The sequence below is a fragment of the Copadichromis virginalis genome, linkage group LG7 (genome assembly GCF_057382275.1).
Source record: "Copadichromis virginalis isolate Kocher_CV1m ecotype Utaka linkage group LG7, C_Virginalis_male_GT1.1, whole genome shotgun sequence".
In the NCBI taxonomy this organism is placed as follows: Eukaryota; Metazoa; Chordata; class Actinopteri; order Cichliformes; family Cichlidae; genus Copadichromis; species Copadichromis virginalis.
This window is the reverse complement of record NC_140624.1, coordinates 30,837,794-30,864,431: the sequence shown is the minus strand read 5'-3', so window position 1 is coordinate 30,864,431 and position 26,638 is coordinate 30,837,794. Positions and strand designations below refer to the sequence as shown.

At 41.3% G+C, this 26,638-nt stretch overlaps 1 protein-coding gene and 1 long non-coding RNA gene across 3 annotated transcripts; both read left to right on the top strand.

Moving 5' to 3' along the window:
* Nucleotides 1-1,419: 1,419 nt before the first annotated feature.
* LOC146705343 (alpha-mannosidase 2-like) lies at nt 1,420-17,473 on the top strand. Of its 2 annotated transcripts, none has more exons than XM_085462993.1 (24): nt 1,420-1,731; nt 4,660-4,802; nt 5,129-5,347; nt 6,451-6,595; nt 6,685-6,772; nt 7,416-7,499; nt 8,752-8,879; nt 8,964-9,137; nt 9,408-9,594; nt 10,282-10,459; nt 11,035-11,225; nt 11,314-11,511; nt 13,116-13,230; nt 13,529-13,596; nt 13,988-14,156; nt 14,228-14,464; nt 14,779-14,904; nt 14,986-15,100; nt 15,204-15,337; nt 15,423-15,564; nt 15,697-15,830; nt 16,094-16,288; nt 16,467-16,577; nt 16,663-17,473. In XM_085462993.1, the coding sequence occupies exons 2-24, from the start codon at nt 4,662-4,664 to the stop codon at nt 16,831-16,833; spliced, it is 3,450 nt and encodes a 1,149-aa protein (XP_085319119.1). In that variant the 5' UTR covers nt 1,420-1,731; nt 4,660-4,661; the 3' UTR covers nt 16,834-17,473. The 2 variants fall into 2 exon arrangements, with proteins under 2 accessions (XP_085319119.1, XP_085319120.1); XM_085462994.1 differs by having other exon boundaries at nt 1,420-1,743.
* Nucleotides 17,474-23,809: 6,336 nt separating this feature from the next.
* On the top strand, nt 23,810-25,380 carry LOC146705342 (uncharacterized). Its single transcript, XR_014921689.1, has 3 exons — nt 23,810-24,660; nt 24,746-24,857; nt 24,938-25,380. It is a non-coding gene; the product is annotated as an uncharacterized LOC146705342 (long non-coding RNA).
* Nucleotides 25,381-26,638: the final 1,258 nt, after the last annotated feature.

Sequence of the window (26,638 nt, the reverse complement as noted above, 5' to 3'; positions counted from 1 at the left end):
AAACTGCCAACTCTTGAGCCACGATCGCCCGAAAACATAAACCTTTAATTGTCCCACAGGGGGAAATTTGGTTGTAACAGCAGCAAAAAAAACCAAACACATATACATACAGAACAGGACATAAAATTTTTACATATTTACACAATCTGCACTTTTTGTGTATTGTACCTCTGCATTAAAAAGTGACATGTAACTTCCAATAAGTTATATATATAAACTGAGAAAAGTAATGTGCAATAAAGGGAGAATAGAAGCTGCTTATGTCAGAATTTAGGATTTGAGCATCTCTGATTGAGGCTGCAGAGACTTTGAACCTCAGTTGCTCCACCCGAGAAGTGGAAGTGGCCAAGGATGTGACACCTGCTCTTCTTGTCTAGCTTTTGCTCCTTCTGATAAGCATGTTGTTTTTTTTAAATGATTCCCGTTCATGCGCACATTTACCATCACGCATACATGACAGGCACCACTGACACCCGACACTTTCACACGTGAAGTACAGTTTCTTTAAACAAAATGTGTTTTCAGGTAAAGAAGGAAATCTTTTCATAGTAGTGTCAGGAACAGTGGATGAATAAACCCCTTTGAGTCTCCACCGTGTACAAACAGAGCATGTGTCTGTATTATCAAGGACATATTTACACACATTTGAGAAGCAGTTCTACCCACCAATATTTGTATGCGAGAGTGAAAACATTCTACATTAAGAGCTCGTTCAGTCCTTTTCTGTGTAAATGCCATTATTGTTCTGGGACTGAGGGATGTTCTGATGGAGGAGTGTTGAATTTTTAAAATCCCAGATTGAAATGCTGTTGTCAGCTGTGATGCTGTAGTTGGTTAACGTTACAGCGTAGTCGCTTAAATCTGAACTATAGTGTGATAAATATTTAACTTGAGTGACAGTTACAGTCACCAGGAGCTGTTCCATAAACATGTTTTCAGACCAATGAAGATGTTTTCTGTGTGTGATGGTAATATTGTTCCATATCAAACATCTGGGAGGAGAACAGCTGTGCTGGTGCAGAACACCAAAGAAAAACATCTGCACACATTGGCATTTCTGGGTAGAGTCACAGGAGTCGCCCCCTGCTGAACACTATTTTCACACATTGAGAACATAAAAAGTTTTTTACATTAGAAAAGTTTCCCGATGAACACAGAAATGTTTTAATTATTCAACAGGTTCCCAACAATCAGAGAACACCTCTGAACAATGAAACGAGCATAAAACAGAGCCACCTTTGTTTTTCTTTCAGAACGTATTAAACAAAGAATGTTACTGAACAAAGATCTGTTCCCAATGTGAGCAGGTGACAATAGCAGGTGAAAAAAGTCAAATATAACAGGGCCACCTTTACACCACGTGACTCAACGGAAGTGACGTCGTGCTGAGTAAGCTCAACCAAGCAGGAAGGAAAACAAACGGCAGTGCGCAGGCGCAGCAGCAGAAGCAGGCTGGTCTGACTCTGCCAAAAGTCCGAACTTTATTTTTGTTCGATTTTAAGAAACTTTTAATTTATTTATTGTTTTTTATTCGGTTCGTTTTCGCGGGAGGCTGAGGTCACGCAGTGTCGTCATTGCGCACGTAAACTGCGGCACGAGACGCAGTGAGAGCGCGAGACCCGCCAGCGTTTGTACCACCCGGAAGTAAGGAAGGAAAAGTCTGAGTGGAAGTTAGTAAAGTTTGATGAATTTTCTGTCGGAGGTTCTTAGACCTGCAGCGGAAAGCATCAGGTGAGCCGGCAGGTGAAAATATTCTAAATTATTTCTATTGGTCAGTTTTACTGCTGCGTGACAAGTTTGACTTAAAGAGCAGCTGTTTGGTCTCCGGAGAGCTGACGGGCAGATTTTACTGCAGGAAACGTGTGAAAGTTTCCTGTGAGCAGGAAAATTGTGAAACATCCACAGAAACCCTGCAGACTTGCGCAGTTTATCCGAGCTCGGAAACTCACCTGTTCATCACGTGCTCACCTTTTAATGTCCCACAGAGGGAATGACACTCTGCTGCTGTACACGAGACACGAGGACAGGACATAAAACCAGTGAACACATCAAACAATACAACATAAAACACATGGGAAACCTCAGAGTTTAGACAAATAATGTAAACTTAAAGAAAAAACACACACTTAAACAAACGTAACTTTATGGGTCATGCTCTGTGAGCGCTTCAATAGTCTGCACATATTAAATTTCTTCAAACGCGCCTTTAAACTCGGAGTTTGGAGCCAGAGGATGTTCTCCAGATGTGCGTCACGTGATGCTTCGTTTCCTGTTCGCTAGTAAAGTTTTTGGCAGGAAATTTGTGCTTTTTTAAATGAATCAGCTTACAGAAAACACAGAAACCAGACAGCAGCTGACAACATAAAGACTAAATATAACACAGCGAGTCTCACATTTAACTCTTTCCTCCTGAAAGTGTGCTAGGAGGAACCATTGAAGCTTTTTTCTGAAACATCACATTTCAGAACAAAATGACTGGATGTGTACAAGCTACTCTGGGGCGTACAGAGGAGGGCGTCAGATGTCGACTTTATGGGAGAAAAGCTTAAAAACTTTCAAACAGCCGGGTAAACGGTCTGTAATGTGCTGTAACTCACTCTCTGCTTTGGAGTGCACAGCTGGATCCTAGAGGAGGACTTCTGAGAGTCCGGCCTGTTTTTCCTGCACTGTGATTAATGATAATATTTTGATGTAAATGTTTTTATCTGTGTAAAGGAAAATTCAAATGTCAGACAGCAGGTTGTACTTTATATTTAAAGCAGAGATTCTGCGTCATTTACTAATGATTATTAATAAGGTTTCAGTTCATTTTCTGCCTGCTCAGACTCTCTCTGCTCTCCTCTGCATGTTTGCTTTTAAATGTGTAAAGAGTTAAACTTAATACTCATATCAGATGATTTTATTTAAGTTAAGTTAAGTTGAGTTTTTACCTCGGTTAAATTTCTTTATTACACTCTGGACTTTATCATCATCATCATTACTGTTTACAGCACAGTTTGTAGAACTAGTAGCAACTTCATGAAGAAAAGTTCCAACTGTGCAAAAAAGTGAGTGTGTGTGTGTTTTTTCTTGTTAATAATATCAGCAGCAGTGCAGTAACCCTCCTGAACTCTATTAATGTCTAAAAACTTAGCCTGACTCCTCCCTCAGAGCTAACCTGCTGGTTTTGAGACTGAAAACATTGCTTTTATGGAAACGACTGATCTTCCTGGACTGAGCAGTGACACAGAAATGAAAAACAGGTTCAGGAAAAGTGGGAAAAAAAAAAAAAAAGTTATTTCTGCAGAAACTCTGAGTTCACTGTCCTCAGGAAGGAAAGTGCTCACAGCTGCACGGACAGATGGAAACATCCAGATCTCTGGAGGTCTCCGATATTTAAAAGCCCCAGCATGTTTAAAACTGAGTTTTCTTAGATCTTCTGATCATATCTTTTATTTCTTTAAAGATTCCCCCCCCCCCCCCCCCCTTTTTTTTTTATTTTTAAAAGGGAAAGACTATGAAATTCATCCTGCAACATGACTGACTTCCTGTTGTATGTTATGCAAAGCAGAGGAGTCAGGAGAATTGCACAGAATTCATTAACAAGTCAAAAATCGCCTCTGTGAGCTGAGCCGCTCCGTTTGATCCATGGAGGCAGCGTCACTTCCAGACTAAGAAATCATGACTGAGTGTTTTCAGATGCTATTTCATAGCCTTAGATCTGAACACCTGCAGCTTTCATGTGATTGGTCCTTTTCTTCTTTGTATTTGTGGCCATAAACGCTTTAATTATCGGCTGATAGTCTGTCATCAGTGTCAGCCAGTCAGGAAGCATTCAGCCCTCCCGCAGGAAGAGGTCACGCCAGGTGAAGCGACTGCTTTAACCTCCAGATCTACAGAAGAACAAAAACAGGAACCATGTGTTAGACTGCCAGGTCAGCCTGGGGTTCACCTGTCAGGTGTCCTACCTGTCGGGCAGACCCTGTCCATCTGTTGTGGTCCCATTGGTCACAGGGTCTGTGGAGTCTTTAAAGAGGTCAGACAGTGAATTAAGACATCAAGCCTAAAAGTAGTCTGATTACTCTGCGGCACTAACATAGAGATGATCGTAAACTTCTGGGCCGATGCAGGCGGTTGGAAGATCAGTAATTTATTTTTAGTTTGTTTATTTCAGTCCCTCTGAACTCTTGAGGAGTGAAACATTACAGAAATAAGTCCTTCAGCTCTCTGAACATTTAACCGGTGCAGCTGTGAGAGCAGACAGCTGCTGGGCACTGATAAGAAAACATGAGTCAATAATTCTCATATCAGCTCTGAAATATTTACTTTGACAAACGGACTCTGAGGTTCAAAGTCTCCACAGTCTGTTTGTGCTGACCTGACTTTAAACTGTGTTTCCTGCTCAGAACGAGCCTCAACTGCACCGCTAAGCATGAACGATCAACCTGTTGTTTTATCAGTGAAATTAAATTAAATAATTTTATTTGGTCATTTTTAATACATTTCCAGCATCGAGCTCATGACCCTGATTATTTTTGCACATGCACGTTTTAAAATAAGTGTAATGTATAAAAATTATTACATGACATACAACTTACAGTTTTCCTAAAAATCAAAGCAGAAATTATTGGAAAAAAAAAAAAGTTAACTGATAGAAAATGTGTTTCTTTGTTGTCATAGCGATGAAGAGGAGTCGGATGTTGGCGGTTCTGGTGGGCGGAATCTTCTGCGTGGCTGTGATGTCACTGTACCGCATGCTGGACCTCATGCAGGGGTCAGAGTCTAAGCGATATGGGGAGCCACCTGGTGGACAGGTGGATGAGGTGCGTCCATAAGAGTTTTAATTTGTTTCACAATAAGAGCCTGTGGATTTTCAAAATAGTGTCATTTGTGAGAAAGAAAATTTAAACTCTTTTTTCACATTAACTTAAATTTTCTTTTTAGCTGTGATTCTTGTCATTATTCATAATAATAATAATAAAAATAAAATTGGCCCACAACAACAACAACAACAACAACAACAATAATAATAATAATAAGTGATAGTGGTAACTTTTAAAATTATATAAATATTTCATTACCAAGGAAAGAGAAACGAATTCAAACTAATTATAAAAATTGAACCAATCAGATCTCTGGGGTTTTTTAGGATTTGGCCCACCTCCAGCAGAAGATTGACGGGTTGGAGCGTCTCCTTAGCGACAACAACCGATTGGTCGCCATGCTCCGTGACACTCTGCTCCAAAGCAAAGCATCAGCGTGGAAAAGAGCCAACAACAGTATAGACTCCGCCCTCGGCAGGAGGGGTGAGGCTCTTCCTGGCTGCCGATTGGCTAAAGAGATGAAGGATGGAGTGGACGGAGTTCAGGTCTGCAAAATTTTACATTTATATTTTGTTCTGTCTCAACTTTAGAAGATTTAACTGACAACATTTACTCAAGTTTTTCAGTTTTTAATTTTTTATTACTTTTTATTTAAAGATGCTGATATCAACACTTTATCAAACGGGAACCAGCAGTTTAACGTGTGACTAACATGGCGTTGGCGTGGATCGGCTGTAATGTCAAATGAATCAAACACTTATTTAAGATAAAATTTATTGATCTTAAAAGTATTTGACCCTGAACACAGGCAGATATCGTTAGCATGTTTAGCATGTAGCTGCTGAATAAATAAAAAAGTAAATCAATGATGTTCAGCATCCAAACACAGGCTCAGGGAATCTTTCAGAACACACTGGTGTGGATGTAAACGAGCAGCTCGCACACACTGTGTCAGTTTCATGGATGTGTTCGTGCTTCCTGTTTACCTTTGGTTCCTTGACGTCACAGTTACGTGATTCTGGTTTGGCACCTCTGGTGAATACACTGTGAAAGTTCATCCTCCTCACATACTGACACACATTCTGATCTCTGTAGATTATAATACACTAAACTATGAAAGTTACACTGGCACACATCCAGCCTGTAAGGACAGAAATGTCCGTTTTTCACTCTCTGAATATCTAGGATAGCATCCCAGCAAATACTTTTATGCAGAGTAACGGTTATTTGAGTGTGTCCACCTCTAGTTTGAAAAGTCATGCTGACATCAGAGGGGTTACCTCACCATCTGCTGGACATCCTCCTTGGACTTCCTGTGTTTGAGAATTTTCTCCTTTTATTGATTAGAACAAAATTAAATAAAAGAATCTTGATGAGAACAGCTTGAACTCTGAACACGGAGGGTTCATAGTGCTGGAGTCTGGAGACAGTTTCTCTTATTGATAAAATCATGATAAAATCATCAGATGGATACATTAATAATGATTTTATTTTTTAGTTTAAATGGGTTTCGGAAGTTTGAATGAAGAACTGAAAGTTAAAATAAATATAAATATTCAAAGGAAAACGTGTGTAAATCTTTATTAACATATTCAAAGTTTTTATTAACATAGAAATAAAGTTTTAATAATAACCCCTCCTCCATCAGCTGCTGGATGTTTATGACCTCCTGCCCTTCGATAACCCCGATGGCGGTCCCTGGAAGCAGGGCTTTGAGATCACTTACAAGGGCGACGAGTGGTCGGAGCAACCTCTGGAGCTCTTCCTGATTCCACATTCACACAACGACCCTGGTGAGTGAGACTCTGAGACTCTGATGGCGTGACGGTGGCTGAACTAACACGTGGAGGTGATTTGGTTTTTTTTGTTCTTGTTGTCACAGGCTGGATAAAGACGTTCGACGCGTACTACCACGACCAGACGAGACACATCCTCGACAACATGGTGGTCAAACTGAGCGAGGACAGCAGGTACGCCCACTTCCTGTGCACTGACGCGCCTCACAGACGGCTTCCTAAACCTAACACTAAAGTCAGGTTTAATATTAAAGCAGCATTTATCAGCAGATTTGCATCTTATTATATTAATGTTTTTATTAACCACAGAGAAGGTTTAGAGGTTAAAATCAACCTTCATAACCAGGCTAGCTGAAAACAACCCCACCCAACATTCTGTTCTCTGATGGTGTAAATGTATTTATTTATGTTTTTTTTTCTTTGGTTTTCCCACCATGACACAGAAATTAGATCATTTTAGACACCTGTTAAAAATGTTTGGAGCTTTCAGAGTTTTATAAAAAAGTATGATGTGAATTATGAGTTTTGCCATCATCCAATGAGATCAGGAATAAAATACAGATCAGACTGACGATAAAACAACAACAATAAAACACAAAAACAAACATCATGACGTGAAACAAAGACACAGCAGCACAGACTGATGTTGGTTTGACTCTGAATAGGAAGAAATGATCTTCATATTTTTCCAAAATAAAACTTATTTACATTAAGTTTATCAGAAGTTTGATTTCTTTATCAGTTTGTGCTTCGTGATGCTGTTTATTGATCGAGTTCCTGACAGATTATCGATCATGTCATGTTTTCTGCTCCTCAGGAGGAAGTTAATCTGGGCTGAAATCAGTTATTTCTCCAAGTGGTGGAACGACATCGACGACCAGAAGAGAGCAGCAGTCAAACGGTAACTTCTCCTCAAGCTTCCTTTCATTTTCATGTTTGTTTGAGGTTTTTTTGTTTGGTTGGTTGTTTTTTTTTTTTTTTTCCAGTCACTTCTGAACATGTCCAGAAAAACCAAAAGTAATTATTCTTCATTTCATTTTCTGAAAATTAAACAATTAACCAATGTTGTTTAAATACCAGAAACATCTGGAAAACAGGAGGAAGCACAAAAATAAAATGAAGTGATAAACACAGGCAAGGATGTGCAGAGCTCAGGAGTCGAGCCGCAGACAGTTTTGGTTCATTGAGTCTGTATCTGATGCCATTTCCCCCCTCTCTCTAGTCTGAGCGTCTGCTTTGAGTCTCATCTCTTTATAACATGCTGCAGACACCAGCCTCCATCCAAAAACCCAGCAGTCATCATTCTCGTCCTCTCTAGCTTTTTATCAGCACTGTTCATGTGCAGCTCGTCTGTATGCTCAGTTTTTAAAATCACAGCCCATCACAGCTTCCCAAATATTTGAAGGATTCAGAAGATTTCAGTGGACATGAAGCTCAGGATCAGGACTTTCTAATATAAACATAAAGCGCTCAGCAGCAGATTAATAACAACCTCGTGCTGTGGGGCAATCCTCTCAGACCTTCTCTTTTTTGAACATTGGGTCTGTTTTCAGCAACTACTTCCTGTCTTGTGATGGCAGCTGTTAAAACAGTTTAACCCTCATCCTCTATCTTCATTAATGCTAATGTGTTAATGTTAGTCTAACCAGAGCTTTGTAGCTAACCATCAAGTAGCATAATGTCAGCTAGCATGACTTCACTGACCCTCCAGACATGGCTGCGGTGTAGTTTTCTTCCTCTTTTACAACCAGAGTGATATCAGCGCCATTCAGTTTTGTTGAAATCCTTCAGTCAGACCGTCGTACAAGATGTCATCCTTAGATGGATGCTAACCCCAGAAAATTGTGGCAGTCTGAATGTTAAACTTTATTGTAACAGCTGGGAGGAAAAAAACAGAAGCAGACTTTATTTTTTTAAACTATAACTAAAATTGTAAGCTGTTTCTTGCTTATTCTGAATTTTCCTTTCAGTTTAATTTCAATTTTTCTCTTATGTCATATTTCCTTTAAAAGAAAAACTTGTAAGTTTTAACCTGCTTAAATAAATGTAACTACATTCTTTCTGTTAATTTTTGTAATTAAAAATATATATATTTTCATCATTTGAAGCCATTTTTTCCCCTGTTTTCTGTTTCCTTTCGTGTGATTGGCCAGCCTGGTGGAGGCGGGGCAGTTGGAGCTGGTAACGGGCGGCTGGGTGATGCCCGATGAGGCAAACTCTCATTACTTCGCTATGCTGGATCAGCTGATGGAGGGACACCAGTGGCTGCAGAAACACCTGGGTCACATGACTCCCCTGTTTGGCACGTTGTTGTGATGATGTGTTTCCTGTTCGCGTGCTTAACCGTGGTGTTTTCTCTGTGCAGGTGTGAAGCCGAGGAGCGGCTGGGCCATCGACCCATTTGGCCACTCCCCCTCTATGGCGTACCTGCTGAAGGGGGCGGGGCTTCACAACATGCTCATCCAGAGAGTTCACTACTCTATCAAGAAGCACTTTGCCCAGCAACAGACCCTCGAGTTTCTATGGCGACAAAGCTGGGGTAAATAATGTTTTTTCAGTGATGGAAAAATTTATCATGAACAATACAAAACATTTGGAATTTTGACAAATATTTGAAATAATAATTTAAATGATTAAATATTGTAAGTCATTTAAAAATGTGGATTAAATTCAGATTTTTATTAAATTTTTTAATTTAATGGTGTTACTGAAGAAAATATAGTCAAAAAACTTTATTAATAACCAATGAAATACCAAAAGGAAAAGGGGCAGTTAGAGTGTTTAACTCTGCCCACTTCCTGTCCATCAGACTCCTCCTCCCGTAGTGACATCACATGTCACATGATGCCCTTCTACAGCTATGATGTGCCGCACACGTGCGGTCCAAACCCAGCGGTCTGCTGTCAGTTTGACTTCCAGCGGTTGCCTGGGAGACGGACCTTCTGTCCATGGAAGATCCCACCAAAGCCAATCACAGACCAGAATGTCCATGAGAGGTGAGCAGGAAGCGGGGCCAAAGAGAATAACAATATTATTATTATTCTGTTATTATTATTATTATTATTATTATTATTATTAGGTGTATTATTGAATTTTGGAGCTTTCTTCTTTTTAAAAGAAGGGTTATTTTATTTTATTTTACTTTCATTTTTAAGGAATTTTCGTGATTCATTTATTTATTTACCATTCAAATTTAGGCACCTTTTAAAATTGTTTTAAACTTCTTTTTTTTTTACATTAAGCAATTTTATTGAAAATAAATTGAAATTTTTTATTCAAAACTGTTTCATGGATGTTTTATGTTTTAACATAATTTCCACCTTTTTAAGTTTTTTATTTTTCTTCCTTTGAACTTTTTTCTTGACATTTTAAATTTTGATTGCTTTTTTAATCTTTTTTAGTTTTATTTTCCTTTTCTTCTTTTAATTTTTCCTTGACATTTTCTTTTTTTTAACCTTTACTTTGAATTTCAGGTATTCTAAGTAGAGTAAAGGTTATTGTATTATCATTGTCATTTTCTAGAATGACAGTGATAATACAAATAGTTTTCTAACAAACTTCATTAATTTAACATAGCAGCTTCTCTTCTTCTTCGGTTACTTTGCTGTATTTCTGCTAGTTTTGTTGTTAATAATCACTCTGATTGATCAGAGCTTCTATTGATCCACCTGTCGTCCTCTCAGAGCGCTCCTCCTGCTGGATCAATACCGTCAGAAGTCGAGACTTTTTCGCTCATCTGTCCTTCTTGTTCCTCTTGGCGATGACTTTCGATACGTTGAGTCAAGCGAGTGGGACGTTCAGTTCAACAACTACCAGAAACTCTTTGATTACTTCAACCAGCACCCAGAGCTCCACATCAAGGTGAGCTCTCAGGACACCTGGTTCCCAGGTGGGACCAACTGATTATCAACATTTGGAGACATTATGTTGGTCTTTGCTGTTCTTGAAGAGGCCCGAGTATGCAGCCATGTGGAACTCCACGTGTGATTTTTGCCTGCTAATATTTATCATTACTGCCTGACAAATAGGTTTCTCTTTGCAAAAATGACTCAGACAAACTTGACGCAGTTCCACAGGGTCTCGATCACTTTTCTAGAATATTTTATTTTATTTTCCATTTGTTGAATGTCACACTAATATCCAGTAAATACCCATGCAAAAGAGTTTTTTAAAATTATTATTATAATGAATCACAACTCTGGCCATTGTTGTTTCAAAAATTGATGTGATTAAAAACTATCAGTGTGTTTATGTCTCATGTGAAAAATGGCAAACACAAATATGATTCATGATATCTAAAATATTCTGAAACAACATCTGGACATACAATACAAAAGTGACAAAGAAAGCAAATGAGGTTGTTATCAGTGCAAACAGTCAAGTCAGCAACATCAGCTCTTCGCTGATCGACAGCTTTCCTCTTCTCTTATTTTCAGGCTCGTTTCGGGACGCTTTCTGATTACTTCCAGGCTCTTCATCGGCGTCTGAGCACCACGAGAACAACTCTGCCGAAGCTCCGAGGAGACTTCTTCTCGTATGCCGACCGAGATGATCACTACTGGACCGGGTACTTCACATCCCGGCCATTTTACAAACGCCTTGACAGGAAGCTGGAGGCCACGCTGAGGTACCGCCGCTCTGTGTGGTTACACGATACACATTATGATGTTGTCTTTATTTTTATGGTGACTGTCTGAGTCTTCTTTCTGTGTCAGAGCAACAGAAATCCTCTTCAGCCTGACACTGGCTGAGATGCGTCGTTCCCATAGCGATGGTCGTCTGGCTGAAAATTTTCCAGCACGTGAGTACTTCCAGTGGCTGACAACGGGGAGGCGGAACCTGGCGCTCTTCCAACACCATGACGCCGTCGCTGGCACCGAACGGGAGCATGTGGTGGTTGACTATGGTACCAGGTAGTTACTTCATGTTAGCAAAGTAGCATGTTAAGATAATCGGGAAATAAAAGCAATACATTTAACTTATTAAAAGGTCAATCAAACACAAACAGAGCATTAATCTCTGCTGTGTGAAAGAACAGCCAGGTAAACGTTGAAGTTTGCAGTAGACACATTAGCAAGGAGGGTGGAACAATAGAAGAAAATATGTACAGCACTTTCTGTAGTGAATTGCTTTTATAACTTTTTTTAAACTGACAAAAATGACCTGAGAAAATACAAAATACGGTGTTTAAATAATGATATCTAAATGATTTCATTTATTAAGGGAAAACTGCTGATCTGTTCCTGTGTTTATAAAAAAAGTGAAACAATTGCTCCCTAAACCTAATAACTGATTCTGCCAGCCTTGGCAGCAAGAACTGGAATGTAGCATTTGAGATAAAGTCTTGCTTTTCCCTTTTATCATAAGAAGTGATAGTGTTGGCCCATTCCTCTTTGCAGAATTGTAATAATTCAGCTACACTGCAGGGTTTCCTAACATGAACGGTCACCCTAAAAATTAGATTTTGTTTTGAGTCAGAGGGGTGAGTTGCTAGCGTGTTTTGGATCATTGTCTTGCTGCATAACCCACAAATGTGTGGTTTTATTAATTACAGCAACTCGTACGGGTCCCAAAGGACCAAAGCAGCCCAGACCGTCACACTACCACCCCCATCTGTTGCTCTGATGATCTTTTTATGAAGTACTGTTAGTTTGATGCCAGATGTAATGGAACGGAATCAAGGTGCAGCTTTTTTCCCCCCACAGAGTATTTTCCCAGCAATCTCGGGATCATCCATATGTTTTCTGGCATATGTGAGACAAGCCTTTTTGGTAGCAGTGGTTTTCCTCTAGAATTCTCCCGTGAGATCCTTTAGCCTGCTTCAGTTTGTAAAACAGTTTCTGTTTAAGTGAGTTCTGATTCAGCAGGTCTACCAGGAGTCAGGTCTGCGAGTGGCAGTGAAACTGAGCTCAACTTTCCAAAAAATGTGCTCAATCACAGTTACTTCATAATTAAACAAGAGGGATAATTACTTTTTCACACAGGATAACATTTTTTCTTAATAAATAAATTTATAATTTAAACAGATTCATTTTCTATTTAAACAAATTGCCTAATATCAAAATTTGTTAAACATGTAAATGTAACAAAACTGCAAAGTAATATCAGGTATGGGGAAAAAATACCTTTTCACAGCACATCAGTGTTAGCATCACCTGTATCTGTGTATTATTTTTAGCATTAGCCTGTTTTTTTTGTCTCATTTGTTTCCTCCATGCTTTCTGTTGAAGGACGGCGTCGCCACTGGCAACGGTAACAGGTACCACCACATCTAGTGTGTGCAGTTAGCATTTAGCATTAGCCTCCCATGACACCCATTCATCTAGATTTTAGCATCTAACACTAATAGTCCATCACTCCTGTTAAATAAGCGTGTTGCTGGCATGTTTTTGCCGTGTAGAATCTCAGTTGTCGTGTGTTTGGAGACTTTAAATATTGAACTGTTTCCTGAATTTAAATTTAAAGGAAAAAACATAAAGAAACAGAAAATTTTAGCTAATGTTTGTTTGTTTTCCAGGTTATTCCAGTCGATCCTGAATCTACACCAGGTGTTGCAGAGCTCCGCTCATTGGCTGCTCCTATTGGACAAGAGCCAATATCACCACGACCAATCAAAGCCCTTCTTACAAATGGTGACTTTTAACTTTCCTCTGGACTTCATATATTTATGAAGAATGTTTTTAATGCTTTCATCCTTTAACGTGATTTATATCCAAGTCCATGTTTTTATTCTTGGTGGCGCAGCTTAGTTCACAATAATCCTTCTTTATGTCATACTGGGCCTTGGTGCAGATCCTCAGGCCATCCTCCATGTCTTTACTCCTTAAAGAGGCTTCACTGACTTTAGTAACTTTTGAAGTTAAAAGATGAGTTTAGAAAGTTTTAATGTTAGAAACGATAAACTGTTTTAATGTTGTGACTTTCCTCCAGGACGAAGTGATCTCGGCGCAGGACGCTCTGCCTCAGAAGAGCACGCTCTCACTCAGTTATGAGCCGAGGTATGTGGGTGGAACTGAAGAGGCCTTTTTTCCCCCTTTTTAAAAAAAATTTTAAGGTGTGAATTTAATAATGAAATAATCCGGTTATTTTATTATTTTACTACTGCTGTTTAAACTGAGCTTTATTAATACTTTTCATATTGTGAATGTGTAAATTGAACAAAGGGGGGAAAGAGCAGATATAATCTCAATTTTGTATTTACAGTTCAGATTTTAGACGATCGTCTTTATGTCAAAACACAAAACAATAAAGTAGAAAAAGTGTCTTTAAAAAGTAATAAAATGAGTGAGAAAAAAATGGCGGGCCTCTGGGAGTGTAAATGTCAGTAACTCCTGTTAGCGGCTGACTTCAATCACAATCACTTCTATTGATTATTGGATTCTGCTTCAGGTCATTGATCATCTTTAACCCCACCGAGCAGCTCCGTACCTCTGTCATCAGCGTCGTCGTTGACTCTCCGGACGCACAGGTTATTGACGCTGAAACGGGCCGACAAATGTCCACTCAGATCTCTGCGGTGTGGGCGGAGCCAAGCCGGCCATCCACAGACACTTTCCAGGTGAGAACCAGCTCACTGATCAGGTTATTGATCACTGCGGTTTGCTTTAACTTCCTCTTCTCTCACTCTAGCTCTCCTTCGTGGCTGAACTTCCTCCTCTGTCACTCGTCGTGTACCATGTGACCAAAGCATCCTCTGGCTCCACCCCTCGGGTACGCTACACAGTCCATCGTCGTGGCAACCCGCTAGATATCCACACCGAGCACTTCCAGGTGTCCAGCCTTCAAGGATCTGAGGCAGACGCACCCCTGTCACTTAGCAACAAACACGTCCAGATATGGAGCTCACCTGAAACGGGCCTGCTGGAGGTCAGGATTTTCAAACTAAAAGTCTGTTGTGTGAATGTTGTTGGCAGACTTCCATGTTCTTAGTAACAAACTGTAAGAACTGATACATTCAGTAAAAGGGATTAAAAATAATGAAAATTCAAAAACATGACTATAAAATGTAAAAATCTGAGTCAAGATTGCTTCAGTCTCTGTACGATTACACCTTCAAAACCAGCAAAGAAGAAAACAAAATGTGAATAAAATCATGTGTGGTTAGATATCATCTTATTTTCAAAATAAGGTTTCTTTTTCACTAAAGCATCTTGTTGACCTGCTTTTACTTTGAAATCCAGAAGCTCCGCCTGCAGTCTGGTCTAGTCCGTAAGATCCAGGTTCAGTTCCTGTGGTACGGAACCAGAACCGGATCCCGGGACAAGAGCGGGGCCTACCTGTTCCTGCCCGCGGATGAGGGGGCTCAGGTGAGACCAGCATGAACACACCTGAAACTCTCGCTCTCTCTCTCGCTCTGTCCTCTGACTTGTTGTTAATGTCTCCTGCAGCTCTATACATCCTCTGAACCTCCATTGGTCCGCATCTCCAGAGGTCCCATCTTCTCTGACATCACTTCCCATTTCCCACACTTTACACACACAGTGCGACTCTTCCACCTGGATGGTAATGACTTCATTCATAAATTTATAAAATAAATTATAAATGATTGTAAATATGAATTTGCTTTGAATAATTCTTAAGCATCTGCTCTGCCTGCCTGTCCCAGGGCATGCTGGGAAATCCCTGGAGATTTCAAACTTGGTGGACATTCAGTCTCAGGTCAATCGTGAGCTCGTCATGAAGATTGTTAGTGACGTTGCCAGTGGCAACCGCTTCTACTCTGACCTCAACGGTTTCCAGGTTTTTACACAATTCTGCTGCTTTTATTTTGAAATGCAGTCCCTTCTGTGATTCCTTACTGAGTATTGATCTGTTATCGGTATAGATGCAGCAGCGTCGAACGCTGGCGAAGCTCCCCCTGCAGGCTAACTTCTACCCGATGACATCAGCGGTATTCCTGCAGGACTCGACGAGTCGCCTGTCGCTGCTGTCGGCTCAGAGTCAGGGTGTCGCGTCACTCAAACCAGGTGAGCCCACAGTTTACATCACATTTCTATTCTGTTTTAATAGTAGCAAAATTATCAGATCAGTAACGTTGCTGTTTAAAGAGTCACTGCAGTTGGTGGACCTTTGACCTGTGTGACTCCTTAACTGTGCAGGTGAACTGGAGCTGGTGTTGGACCGGCGCCTGCAACAGGACGATAACCGCGGCCTTGGGCAGGGTGTCACCGACAACAAGCTGACAGCGAGCCTGTACCACTTGCTGCTGGAGGACCGTGGGGGCGGGGCTAAGGTAAGGGACAGAAATAATAGTTGGCAGAAATAATAGCTAGATTTGTCGGTGGGGCCTAGTCTCACGGCACAGTGTTTTGTGAGATCAACGCTCATCACTTTTTCGCTTTTGTTTTTAAATCAAAGGTGACTTGATTACTTTGAGCAGAAAATACTCAGAGTAAAGTTTTCGATATGACACAGAAACAAACCGCCGTCGGAGCTTCGACAATAACAACAAATATTTTTTCTCACTCTGGTTTTATTGTGTTTTTGTTCTGACAGGAAGTGGGAGGAGCCTCAGTTGATCACCTGTCGCTGCTTGCCCACCTGGCCTCCCTCTCCCTCTGCCACCCGCCCATGACCATGGTTGCTACCAGCAACAGCCAGCTGCTAAAGCTCCGCCCTTTCCAGCCACTCCACTCGTCGCTGCCGTGCGACATCCACCTGCTGAACCTGAGGACGCTGGAGGACACGCAGGTGAGAGATGCACCTGGAGTACAGGTATAAAATAAATGATGAGATAATAACCTGTGTGATGTCACTGCGGTAACGGTAAGGAAACACCTGTGGCTCAAACTTCCTGTCAAGGTTCTCGATCAGCGCGAATCGATCACCTGTCAGAAACGAGGTCATTTTTTTGTGTTTGTGTAAACAGGAAGCAGATACACCATCACAGGAAACCGCCCTGATCCTCCACAGGAAGGGGTTTGACTGTAGCACCGCCCCCGAGCCGGCGCCTCAGTGCACGTGGAGCGAGCATGAAGAGGTGATGACACGCTCGCCATTTATTTAAGATTTAAAATGACATTAAAAGATTGTATGACTTAATTTTCTTCTTGTTGTGTTTCCAGGTGAACCTGGACGACCTTTTCTCTCCGCTTCAGTTCCAATCAGTCCGTCGGTCGGGTCTCACGCTGCTGCGAGCTGACGACGAGCCAGAGTCTGCCCAACAACGGCATCCGCCGCGCATCGCACAGCTGCGGCCAATGGAAATCAGCGCTTTCCGCGTACAAATGGACTGAAATGCTGACGCTGCTGCAGCCACTGAGCAGAGATTGGTACTTATGGTTCTCACAATCAGAGAGCAGACAAACAGGGACTGAAAAAAGTCACATTTAAGGTGAAAAGAAGCAGAAAATTAAAAGATTTAACAGAGAATTTTTTTTTTATCTCAGATGATTGTCAGACTCGGAGAGAAAATCTTTCAGGGACCAAAACAAAACAGGAAACAAATAGTAAGAAAGGATTCTTTCAAAATAAAAGCCATGATGTTTTCTAGTTTTAGTCCAATCAAAGGTCACATTATTTATTCAAATGAAGAAACACTGAAACTGTGACCAGTTGGTTTGTCCGTTCGGTGTCCAATGAGCGTGTGCGAGAGTGTTTCTATGGTGATGGTCTGTTACTGCTGTTTTACCTGTGAGAGTGGAAGTGTGTGTAATTTTGTCTCATTGCTCTGCTTCTAAATGCACATATTGATTTTTTTTTTTTTATGATTTAGTTTGTTGTCGCTGTGAAAAGAGAAGTTGCAGGGAATTCTGGGAAAGCTTTTTTTAATGTAGAGATTCTCTCGGGTGAAAGAAAAAAACAGAAACAATTTGTTAAAATGCTTTTACTGCTGGATAAATTTGTGTTAATATAAATAAAAAAAGTTTTTTTATATTTCTGAATAATTTTTTACAATAAGGTTCAGAGTTTCCTGTTTAAGGACTCAGTGATGCTTTGTGTTTGAAGGCTTCAGTCTGGTCACACAGGTTCATTTTTAAGGTGGTAATTGTAATTAAATATCTTTAAAAATAGTTTCAAACCTTCAAAATTAAAAATAACAAAATTCAGGGTGGAAACAAAAAGTTGCATTTTCTTAAACGACTCGTTCCTTTTTTCTGCTTATCTCTTCCTGTGCCCGCCTCTCTGGTTTGAGGGGCCACAAATACAGATACACAAGAACTGAACTAAAAATCAGTGAAAACAGGTCTAATGGAGCGATGAGTCCAAATTTGAAAGTTTTGGTTCAAATTATTGTCAGCATGTACAAGAGAAGTCCAACAGTGAGTGTCTAGCCCTCTGTAAAACACAGTGGCGGCTCAGTCATGGTTTGTGTCTGCGTTTGAGCCCGTGGTGGGAGATCTTTGGTAAAATTGGTGGAGTTATGAACACAGATTTTGATTCACCATGTTAAACCATCTGGAAAGAATCTGATTGGCAAACGCTTCATGTTTCAGTGTGACAGCGACCCTAAAACACACCGACAGTGCAGTAAAAGCAAATCTGAACAGAAAAAACACACAGTGGAACACAATCGGTCAAGAATCGGCCTCCCAGAGCTGCTTCATTAAACACATTTGGCAGTTTATCTGGATACAGATTAAGACCAGTTAATATTTACAGTTACACTGAGGCTGAATTTGCAGCTTAAGGGCCCCCTAGTGGCTGTGGGATAGTCTGAAAATCGGGGAAAAAAACGGCTCAAAAACTAAGTATGAAAATAACAGGTTGGCTATGGTTTATTTATTTATATATGGCAGATCTGTGTGAGCTCTTTAGATAACTGTAAATTGTAAGCTTGGATCTTCTTAACTTGACTTAAAATAATAACATTTCTTCATTACATAACAACTAAAAATCAGAAAAAAGGTACAAACAAGGAAGACAACATGAAACATTAGAAAGCAATTTCAGGTTAATCCACCCCCATACATGCCAACCCTCCCGATTTTTTTCAGGAGAATCCTGAATTTCAGTGTCCCTTCCGAAAATCTCCCAGAGTCACCATTCTCCCGAATTTCTCCTGATTTTCCACCCGGACAGCAAAATTGAAAAACCATGTCTCAGATTAGCCCAGCCACTTCCAGTTTCCAACAATGGCTACTACTACTGCAGCTACTTAGTTTTAATATTACTCTTCTTACTCTTTCTGGGTCGCAAAATAAACTTTTAACATATTTTCATGCAAGAATGTAGCTGTGTAAACTTCAAATATAATCGGTTTATCAAGACCACATATTTTCAAAAGTGCTCTGACGGCGAGAACAGCGGACTCCCGGCACAATGTTTTCAACCCGTCCCCCCCCGCGCGGTCTTTCTCGCTACTCAGGTTAAACATGATATATAACCCACATAGCAAAATTGGTATGGCCCGGATCTGGCCCACACAATGTGCTTACACATGGCCCACATACCGCAAAGAATGACGGCCCTTTGGTGGCCCAGATCTGGTTTGCCAGAGTTGGCCCACACATGGGCCAGCACAAGGCCAGTTGCAGACACACTGGTGGTCCTGTGCTGAGCCACGTGTGGATTACCTGGCAAACCTGATCTGGGTCACCAAAGGGCTGTCATTCTTTGCGGTATGTGGGCCATGTGTAAGTTGTGTGCAGCCATGGGCCAGTTGCAAACACACTGCTGGCCCTGTGCTGGCTCAGAACAGTTTCAGCTCTGGCCCCAGATGTCAGCCTAATGTGTACCTTCATCAAACAATGTAATAAAAATTTGCTGGAACATGATAGTGCAAAAGAAACATGATGAAACTCTGTTCAGACAGTGAATAGACTGATTCTTATATAGCACTTTTCTACTCTCCCGGATTACTCAAAGTGCTCTCTACAACATGCCATGTTCACCCACTGTCTTTAAACTGAGTGCTTCCTAACTACATTCATACACGTTCACACTTTTGACATGCAGACTGGAGGAGCCAGGGATTGAATCACTAACCTTCTGTTCAATAGGTGACCTGCTCTACCTCCTGAGCTACAGCCACCCAGTGGTAAACATCAGTAAACCCTAACTAGGTTTTGGATAAAGTGTACACTCACAAACCTGTCAAACCTGCATTTGAAACGTTGGCCACCATAGCAGTATAGTATTGCAATATGGCATTTGGGTCTTCTAACTAAAATAGGAACATAAATAGTGCCATTATTGCCAGACCTTGCCCACATCTGGTTGACATACACCCTGCCATGACAGGCATCAGGCAACAGGTGTGGCCCGGATCCGACATCAAGTGATGTTTTCTATGAGCCTGGGCCACATAAACCAAAAACCAATCGAACCAGATATGGCATGCCATCACATAAACAGTGCTATCATTGCCAGGCCTGGCTCATCTCTGGATGACATGCCACTTACCATGCCAGAAGTCAGCCAGCAGTGCTGGCTATAGTTTTCACACAGCTGAATAAACGTCAAACAGAAAACTGATTAAACAAAAGTGTGAGATGGTCGAGAATTTACTCCAATGCTGTGTTATATATTAGCGAGAGAGGAGCAGATGGCTGAGTTTATTAAACTGCACCGAGACATCTGATGACGAAAATCTGGCTAGACCGTCCCATTTCACAGCCTCACACTTCCGCCCTTCTCGGTCTTCAAAGGACCTGGCCCATGTAGACTGCAAAGGCCCGGTCCTCCGATGGATACAGCCTATGAATTAGGACAAAGCTAGGATTTAATGACTTGACTATCATAAGACTCCTTTACTGATTAATTATTTGAATAAATAAATCTTTGATTTGATATATTTCAGTTGGTGTTTACTGAAAATATTGCTTCATGTTTATGAGAGCAAGGAATAATTTTAGGAGTTATGGTGACTTTTACAAAGAGGCAAGTGGAAACATAAAAGCATCTTAAATGTAATAAATGAAATCTAATCAATTGCTATACAATATTTAGATTTAACATTAAATGTCATATTTAAATTTAACAGTTCACACTGTTAAGACTTTTAAATGTAGCAGAATTAATACTTTGATCAGTGTCACTTTGCTATGCTTTATGGCTGATAAATAGTAGCTGCCATCTGAACATCTCTCTCTCTCTCTTTTGCTCTCCTGTTGCTGACTCTGCATCCGGGTTTCTGCTCACCTGACTCTCATACCTGTCGCAGGTAGGAGTCTTGTTTATGCCCCGTCCCCTCGGCCTGATCAGGTTGTTCCTGATTTGTATTTATGTTGGATTCTTACTTTCCTGGAAGCTGTCCCTCTGAGGTTTGTTGGTATGTCGTTTATTATTTTGTGCTGAAAGCTGAATTCTTTCCCTCAGGTGTAAACAGGTGTTCTGATTGTAGGCTGTAGCTGGGGAAGTCTGGCACTGGCTGCTTCTTCCTATGACCAAGCGACGCTGCTTCATCAATGAGAAACTTCAACTTGGATTTATTTCTGTTATCATCGCTCCCAGGTAGGCTAAATGCGCTGTGTGCGGGGTGGTAGCCCCTTCGTACCTTAAACGTGTGTTTAAGGTACGAAGAGGCTGTCGTCATGCCTACGTGCTACTTCTCTTTGCGCCATCCACACAGAGAGGGATTCCGACGCCTTTTCTTTCTGAGCGATCCTTTTCCCACTGAGAAGCTGGAGCGTCAACGTCACATAGCGCTGCTTCAGCGGCTTCCAGCTGCTCTTTGTGCGACGTTCACGAGCCACACGCTGATGTTCCTTGTGGGCTATGTCAGCGTTATGTATATCGCTATTGCTGGTGCCTTTAGGTGCAAATTCAGCAAACCATTCTCCCGAAGACATATGGTTGTTTAAAAGGCTGCTTTGGTTCATTTTCCTTAGTTGGAATAAACATATCTGTAATCACTTTGATGTTCTTTTTGATGTAGCTACTTAAAACAGCTCAAAGCACATCTGTTTAGACAGGCATTTAGGTAATATTGATGTGTAGTAAACTGTTTTATTGGATATGCTATTATTCCCATGTGAAGCACTAAGACTCACCTGAGAGGTGTTATATGTGTTGAGACGAGACGCGTAACTGTGATGCGTAAGTGACTGAATAAAAATATTGGTGGCGGCCAGTTGTACACCTCAGCCTCCTAGGAGATGCACCTATGGTATCAATTAAAAAAAATCATATATAGCCGTATTCTCAAATTATTGCATTTACAAGTTTTAAAAAAACTTGACCTCTGACCTTCAACCTTGAGGACAAGGTTACTTACATTCAAACTCTGAGATCTGAGATTTTTAATAGTCACACCTAAGGTATCAATTTGAAAAAGCTACATCGCTTCATCCTCGAGTTATCGCATTCACACACTCGGGTGTCAATGTTTCCCACCTGGCAGGGTTGTGATAACACTCCATCAAAGGCTTCAGCTTTCTGAAGACTCAGTGTTCCTCAGGCACACAGCTTCTACAGCCAAACAGGTAAGAATCAGCACACAATATCAAACTAACAGCTGACAGCAGGATGGAGACAAAGGGCTGGTTGGCAGACAGTACATAAACTGTGGAACTGAAACCAAATGTTACCCAAAAGGTAAATCTGTGTTTCTCTGCAGGACTTTGGCAGTAAATCATATGGCCAACACTCATAAACATCAGTTTGAGAACTGATACTGACGCTGTTATTGTGATACCTGTGGGTGTGAATGATTTTCTGTTTCTGTTTTACAACAAAGGGAGGGAGAGGAGTCTTCCAGTACCGATGTTTTTTGTTTCATGGAGATGTTATAAAGTGGGTGATCAGGGTTGTTCAGGGTGGCTTCAAAGGTCTCTAGTGTGCATCTTTCCATCTCCACTTCACCTTAGTTATTAGGATAACAGGATCATTAAAAAAGATGAAGTTTCTGAGCAGTTATGAATGTGATTCTTGGTCTAATGGTGAATGTCTTTTACAGTGTTAGTCAGTAGTTGGTTCATCCACTCTGTCTTTTCCCTTTTCTGTTGTGTCATTGCAGCTGTAACCTTGAGTCTAGTTTCAAAACATATTTATATTGTCTGGAGTGTTTCCCTTTGCAAAACTCTATTAAAAGTTGCAGTACTGCCTCAGGGTTGTACATCTCCAACTGGTTCAACTGCAGTTTCCATCCGTCTGTCAGACTGCCTGCAATAAATACAGTAACGAGTCTGCAGGAATTTAACAGGTGGGTCCCAAAGATTATAGTATCCATTCGGTTTTCAGGTCAAATATAAATTATAGTCACAGTTTAACTTGGAGCTGGACATTAAGCTGGACATACAGCTTAATGTTTGCATCAGTTAATGATTGTGACAGCAAAGAAAGTGATGCTAAAAGTTTCTGGGTGTTGGCTCAGGAATGTTGAGTTGAATGCAGCTTCTAGAGGTTTGCCCTTCTTTCATAATGACAAACTGTCATTTTCAGTGTTGTTGTGTAACCGAAGAATGCTCTTTGGTGTTCAGAATCAGAATCAGAAAGGGTTTTATTGCCAAATGTTGAGTAGGTTTACAACATTAGGAAATTGCTGCGGTACTTAGTGCAACCATACTGTCAGATAACGCTTAAATAGACATAAAAATAAGAATTAAAAGTGCTAAGTAGATAGATATATACATGATATATACATGAGTGCAGGTGGTGATCAGTGCAAACATGGAATGATGCAGTGAACACAGCGTAGGGTCATGTGTTAGTGGTGGGAACAGTCATACGGTTATTGTTCATGTGTCCAACAGCAGAGAGGAAGAAACTGTTCTTATGGCGAGAGGTTCTGGTGCGAATGGACCGGAGCCTCCTGCCTGAGGGGAGCAGGTCAAACAGACTGTGTCCAGGGTGAGAAGGGTCAGCTGAGATCCGAGCTGCACGCCCCAGTGTCCTGGTGGTGTACAGGTCCTGCAGAGATGGGAGTCTGCAGCCAATCACCTTCTCAGCAGAGCGCACAACACGCTGCAGTCTCTGTTTGTCCCTGATAGTGGCTCCAGCGTACCACACGGTGATGGAGGAGGTGAGGATGGACTCGATGATTGCAGTGTAGAATTGCATCATCGTCCGTGTTGGCAGGTTGAATTTCTTCAGCTGCCTCAGGAAGTACATCCTCTGCTGGGCTTTCTTAATGACGGAGGTGATGGTGGGCTCCCACTTCAGGTCCTGGGTGATGGTGGTACCCAGGAAGCGGAATGAGTCCACAGAGGTGATGGGGGTGTCAGTCAGGATGATGGGGGGGAGTGGGGCTGTGTGCTTCCTGAAGTCCACAATAATCTCCACTGTCTTCTGGGCATTCAGCACCAGGTTGTTGTGGCTGCACCAGGACACCAGGGCCCTGTTTCAGGAAGCCGGTTTAGTGGAAAAACTGAGTAAGTATACCCTGAGTTAACGAAAACTCTGGGTTTTCGGTTTCACAAAGCGAGTTCAGCTGAAGCCTGAGTGAGTCACTATGACGACACACTCCGTGAAGCTAACCTGCCCCCTAGCAGGTTTACTACAACTAACCCTGACTGTCTCCGCCCCTTTGTCGGAAACCTGACAGTAGGAAGTGTCGGACATGGCGTGTCCCTTCCTTGAAGAGCCAGTAGATGTTGAAGCCCAAATTCTCCGCAGAGCTCTCCGCCGGGAGAGAGTGATCAGAGCGCGTTTGGACATTTTATCATTTCCTGATGATTTTCTGTGTGAACGTTACCGTTTCTCAGCACAATCTATAAGTTATTTGAATAACATCCTCAGGCCATATATTACGCATGTGACACATCGCGGACATGCTCTCAGTTCTGTACATATTATTTGTATTGCACTTCGTTTTTTTGCAAACGGGAGCTTTCTGTATAATATTGGTGACGCTGAGCACGTTTCCAAGGCTACCGTCTGTCGGGCAGTCAGGAATGTTACAGTTGCACTGAAACGTCTCCTGTACACGTTTGTGGTGTTCCCCGGTCACAGACCCACAAGATTTATCAAAGAGGGATGCCACAAAATTGCAGGTATCAGGGTGACCAAAACTTAATTTATGGTGTGGTGATACTTGGACTACTACTTAAATTTTACATTTATTTTCAGGGTTCCCAGGCGTGATTGGCTGTATAGATGGTACTCACATTCCAGTCATTGCTCCTTTAGTAAATGAAGGAGACTATGTGAACAGGAAGTCTTTCCACAGCATTAATGTACAGGTACATAGTTCCCTGTAGCATTTCAAACTAACAAATTATTTCATTATAGTAATGGATGCTAATTTGTGTTCTCTGCACTGTGAAGATCATATGTGATGCTGCCAACATTATCACAAATGTGGAAGCCAAGTGGCCAGGCTCTGTCCATGACTCACAAATATTCCGTGAATGTACACTGAGCACAAAATTTGGACATGGTGAGTTGAGAATACTTTAAAATATATAAAGACCAATTGCTTCAGGGACATTTGAACTGAAGTGTATCCTTCTGTCTTAGGAGAGTTCACTGGCTACTTGCTTGGTGATAGGGGGTATCCATGTTTACCCTATTTGCTTACCCCTTACCCTGACCCTGAACCGGGCCCACAGCAGCGATATAATCTGGCTAATTGCAGGACAAGAGCCAGAATTGAAATGACTATCGGAATGCTTAAGGCCCGGTTCCAGTGCCTGCAAAGACTCAGGGTCACCCCAGAAAGGGCATGTGACATTATTGTGGCATGTGTGATTCTTCACAACATTGCCACAATTAGAGGAGAACACTGTCCTTCTGAACCAAACATCAGCAGTGATCCAAACCATGAACATCCTGACCCTCCCACGGACATACAAGATGGAAGAGCAGTCAGAGACACCATATGTCACAATCATTTCTTTTGACCCATCATCTCAACATGTTGAAAGAAGAATAAACAGATTTTTTGTTCAACTGGCTTTATTGGTCGCCTGTGTTTCCTGTACACAAAGTATTAAAAGATGTAAACCTCATAAAGTGTCTCTGTTGCTTCCTCCTCTGTAACAGCTGTCAATGTTTCTTCATTATTTTCCTGTAGTAAAGAAATAGACAACATTGCTGTTCTACTGTAAACTCATATAATCTGTGGAGTATTACTCACAACTGCATGTTGGTCTGGCTCAACAGGAGGCTGCACCAGATGCAGTACACCACCACCATCAACTGATAGAATATGAGGTTTATACAGGTCACTTATAACTTACAAGGGACCAAATGGCAATTAACAAACATACCAATCACCTTACACTTCATTGTCATTATGCTCTCAAAGACAACCAAGGCTGAGGGAAGGCAAAGTCAGTAGGAAAATAACTTCACTACAAAATAATTCATTATGGTAAAGAGTTTATCAGATGAATGAGTAGCACTGCAAAGGTGACTGTGAAGAAAGGATGTATGCACATCATGTATTATTTTGAATTTACCCCCTATGTAGGCACTTGTGTCTTGTGGGGTTATTGACTCAGAGGATGTCCCCGCAGAGATGCCTTCGGCCACAGGGCGCCCACTGTTTTGGCTGAGGGCCAACTGCTCAGCCTCTGTGAGTGGTGGTGGTGGAGGACCCCCACCTGTTTTTCGGGCCTCCGCTTTTTTTCTGTTGGCTATAACGGGCCACATTTGAGCATACAGAGTAAGCAAATATGTACTTGTAATGTGCTCAGATAATTTCAATAAGTGCTTACAGAAAGAAAATTAATGTAGCCTCTAACTGCAATTGATTTACATGGGACAAACAGACCAAGCACTGTGGCTCATAATACAATTACACCTCACCTGTTTGGACTATATTTTTATATTTCATTTTTACTTGCTGCCAGGAACGTTTGGGGCCTGTTGGGTTGCACCTGCGCTCACATCACATCACAAAATAAAATGTATAAAATAACAAATAAAATAACATATGATAAAATAACGTGTTAAATGGGTGGAAATCCCTAGATCAATGTTTAAATTAACACTCACGCATTGACTCTGTCGGCTATGTTTTGCCATGCATGCTCCCTGTCTTTCGCAGCTGTGGCTGTGTTACTTTTTTCCGCGGAATTTGCATGTTATCGGCATATACTGCCATCAGAATTTCGGCCTCAAGCGCTGTAAAATACATTGACCACGCCTTCTTTCCCTCCGTCTCCATGGTGACTCGCTTAATCTGTGCTCCGCTTATCAGGGCTTTATGTATCC

Excerpts from the sequence above, each read along its gene's own strand:
- LOC146705343 (XM_085462993.1), top strand. The coding sequence starts at position 4,662 with ATGAAGAGGAGTCGGATGTTGGCGGTTCTGGTGGGCGGAATCTTCTGC. Across the intron at positions 4,803-5,128 it reads CTGGTGGACAGGTGGATGAG|GATTTGGCCCACCTCCAGCA; the intron begins GTGCGTCCATAA and ends GGGGTTTTTTAG. Across the intron at positions 6,773-7,415 it reads AAACTGAGCGAGGACAGCAG|GAGGAAGTTAATCTGGGCTG; the intron begins GTACGCCCACTT and ends TCTGCTCCTCAG.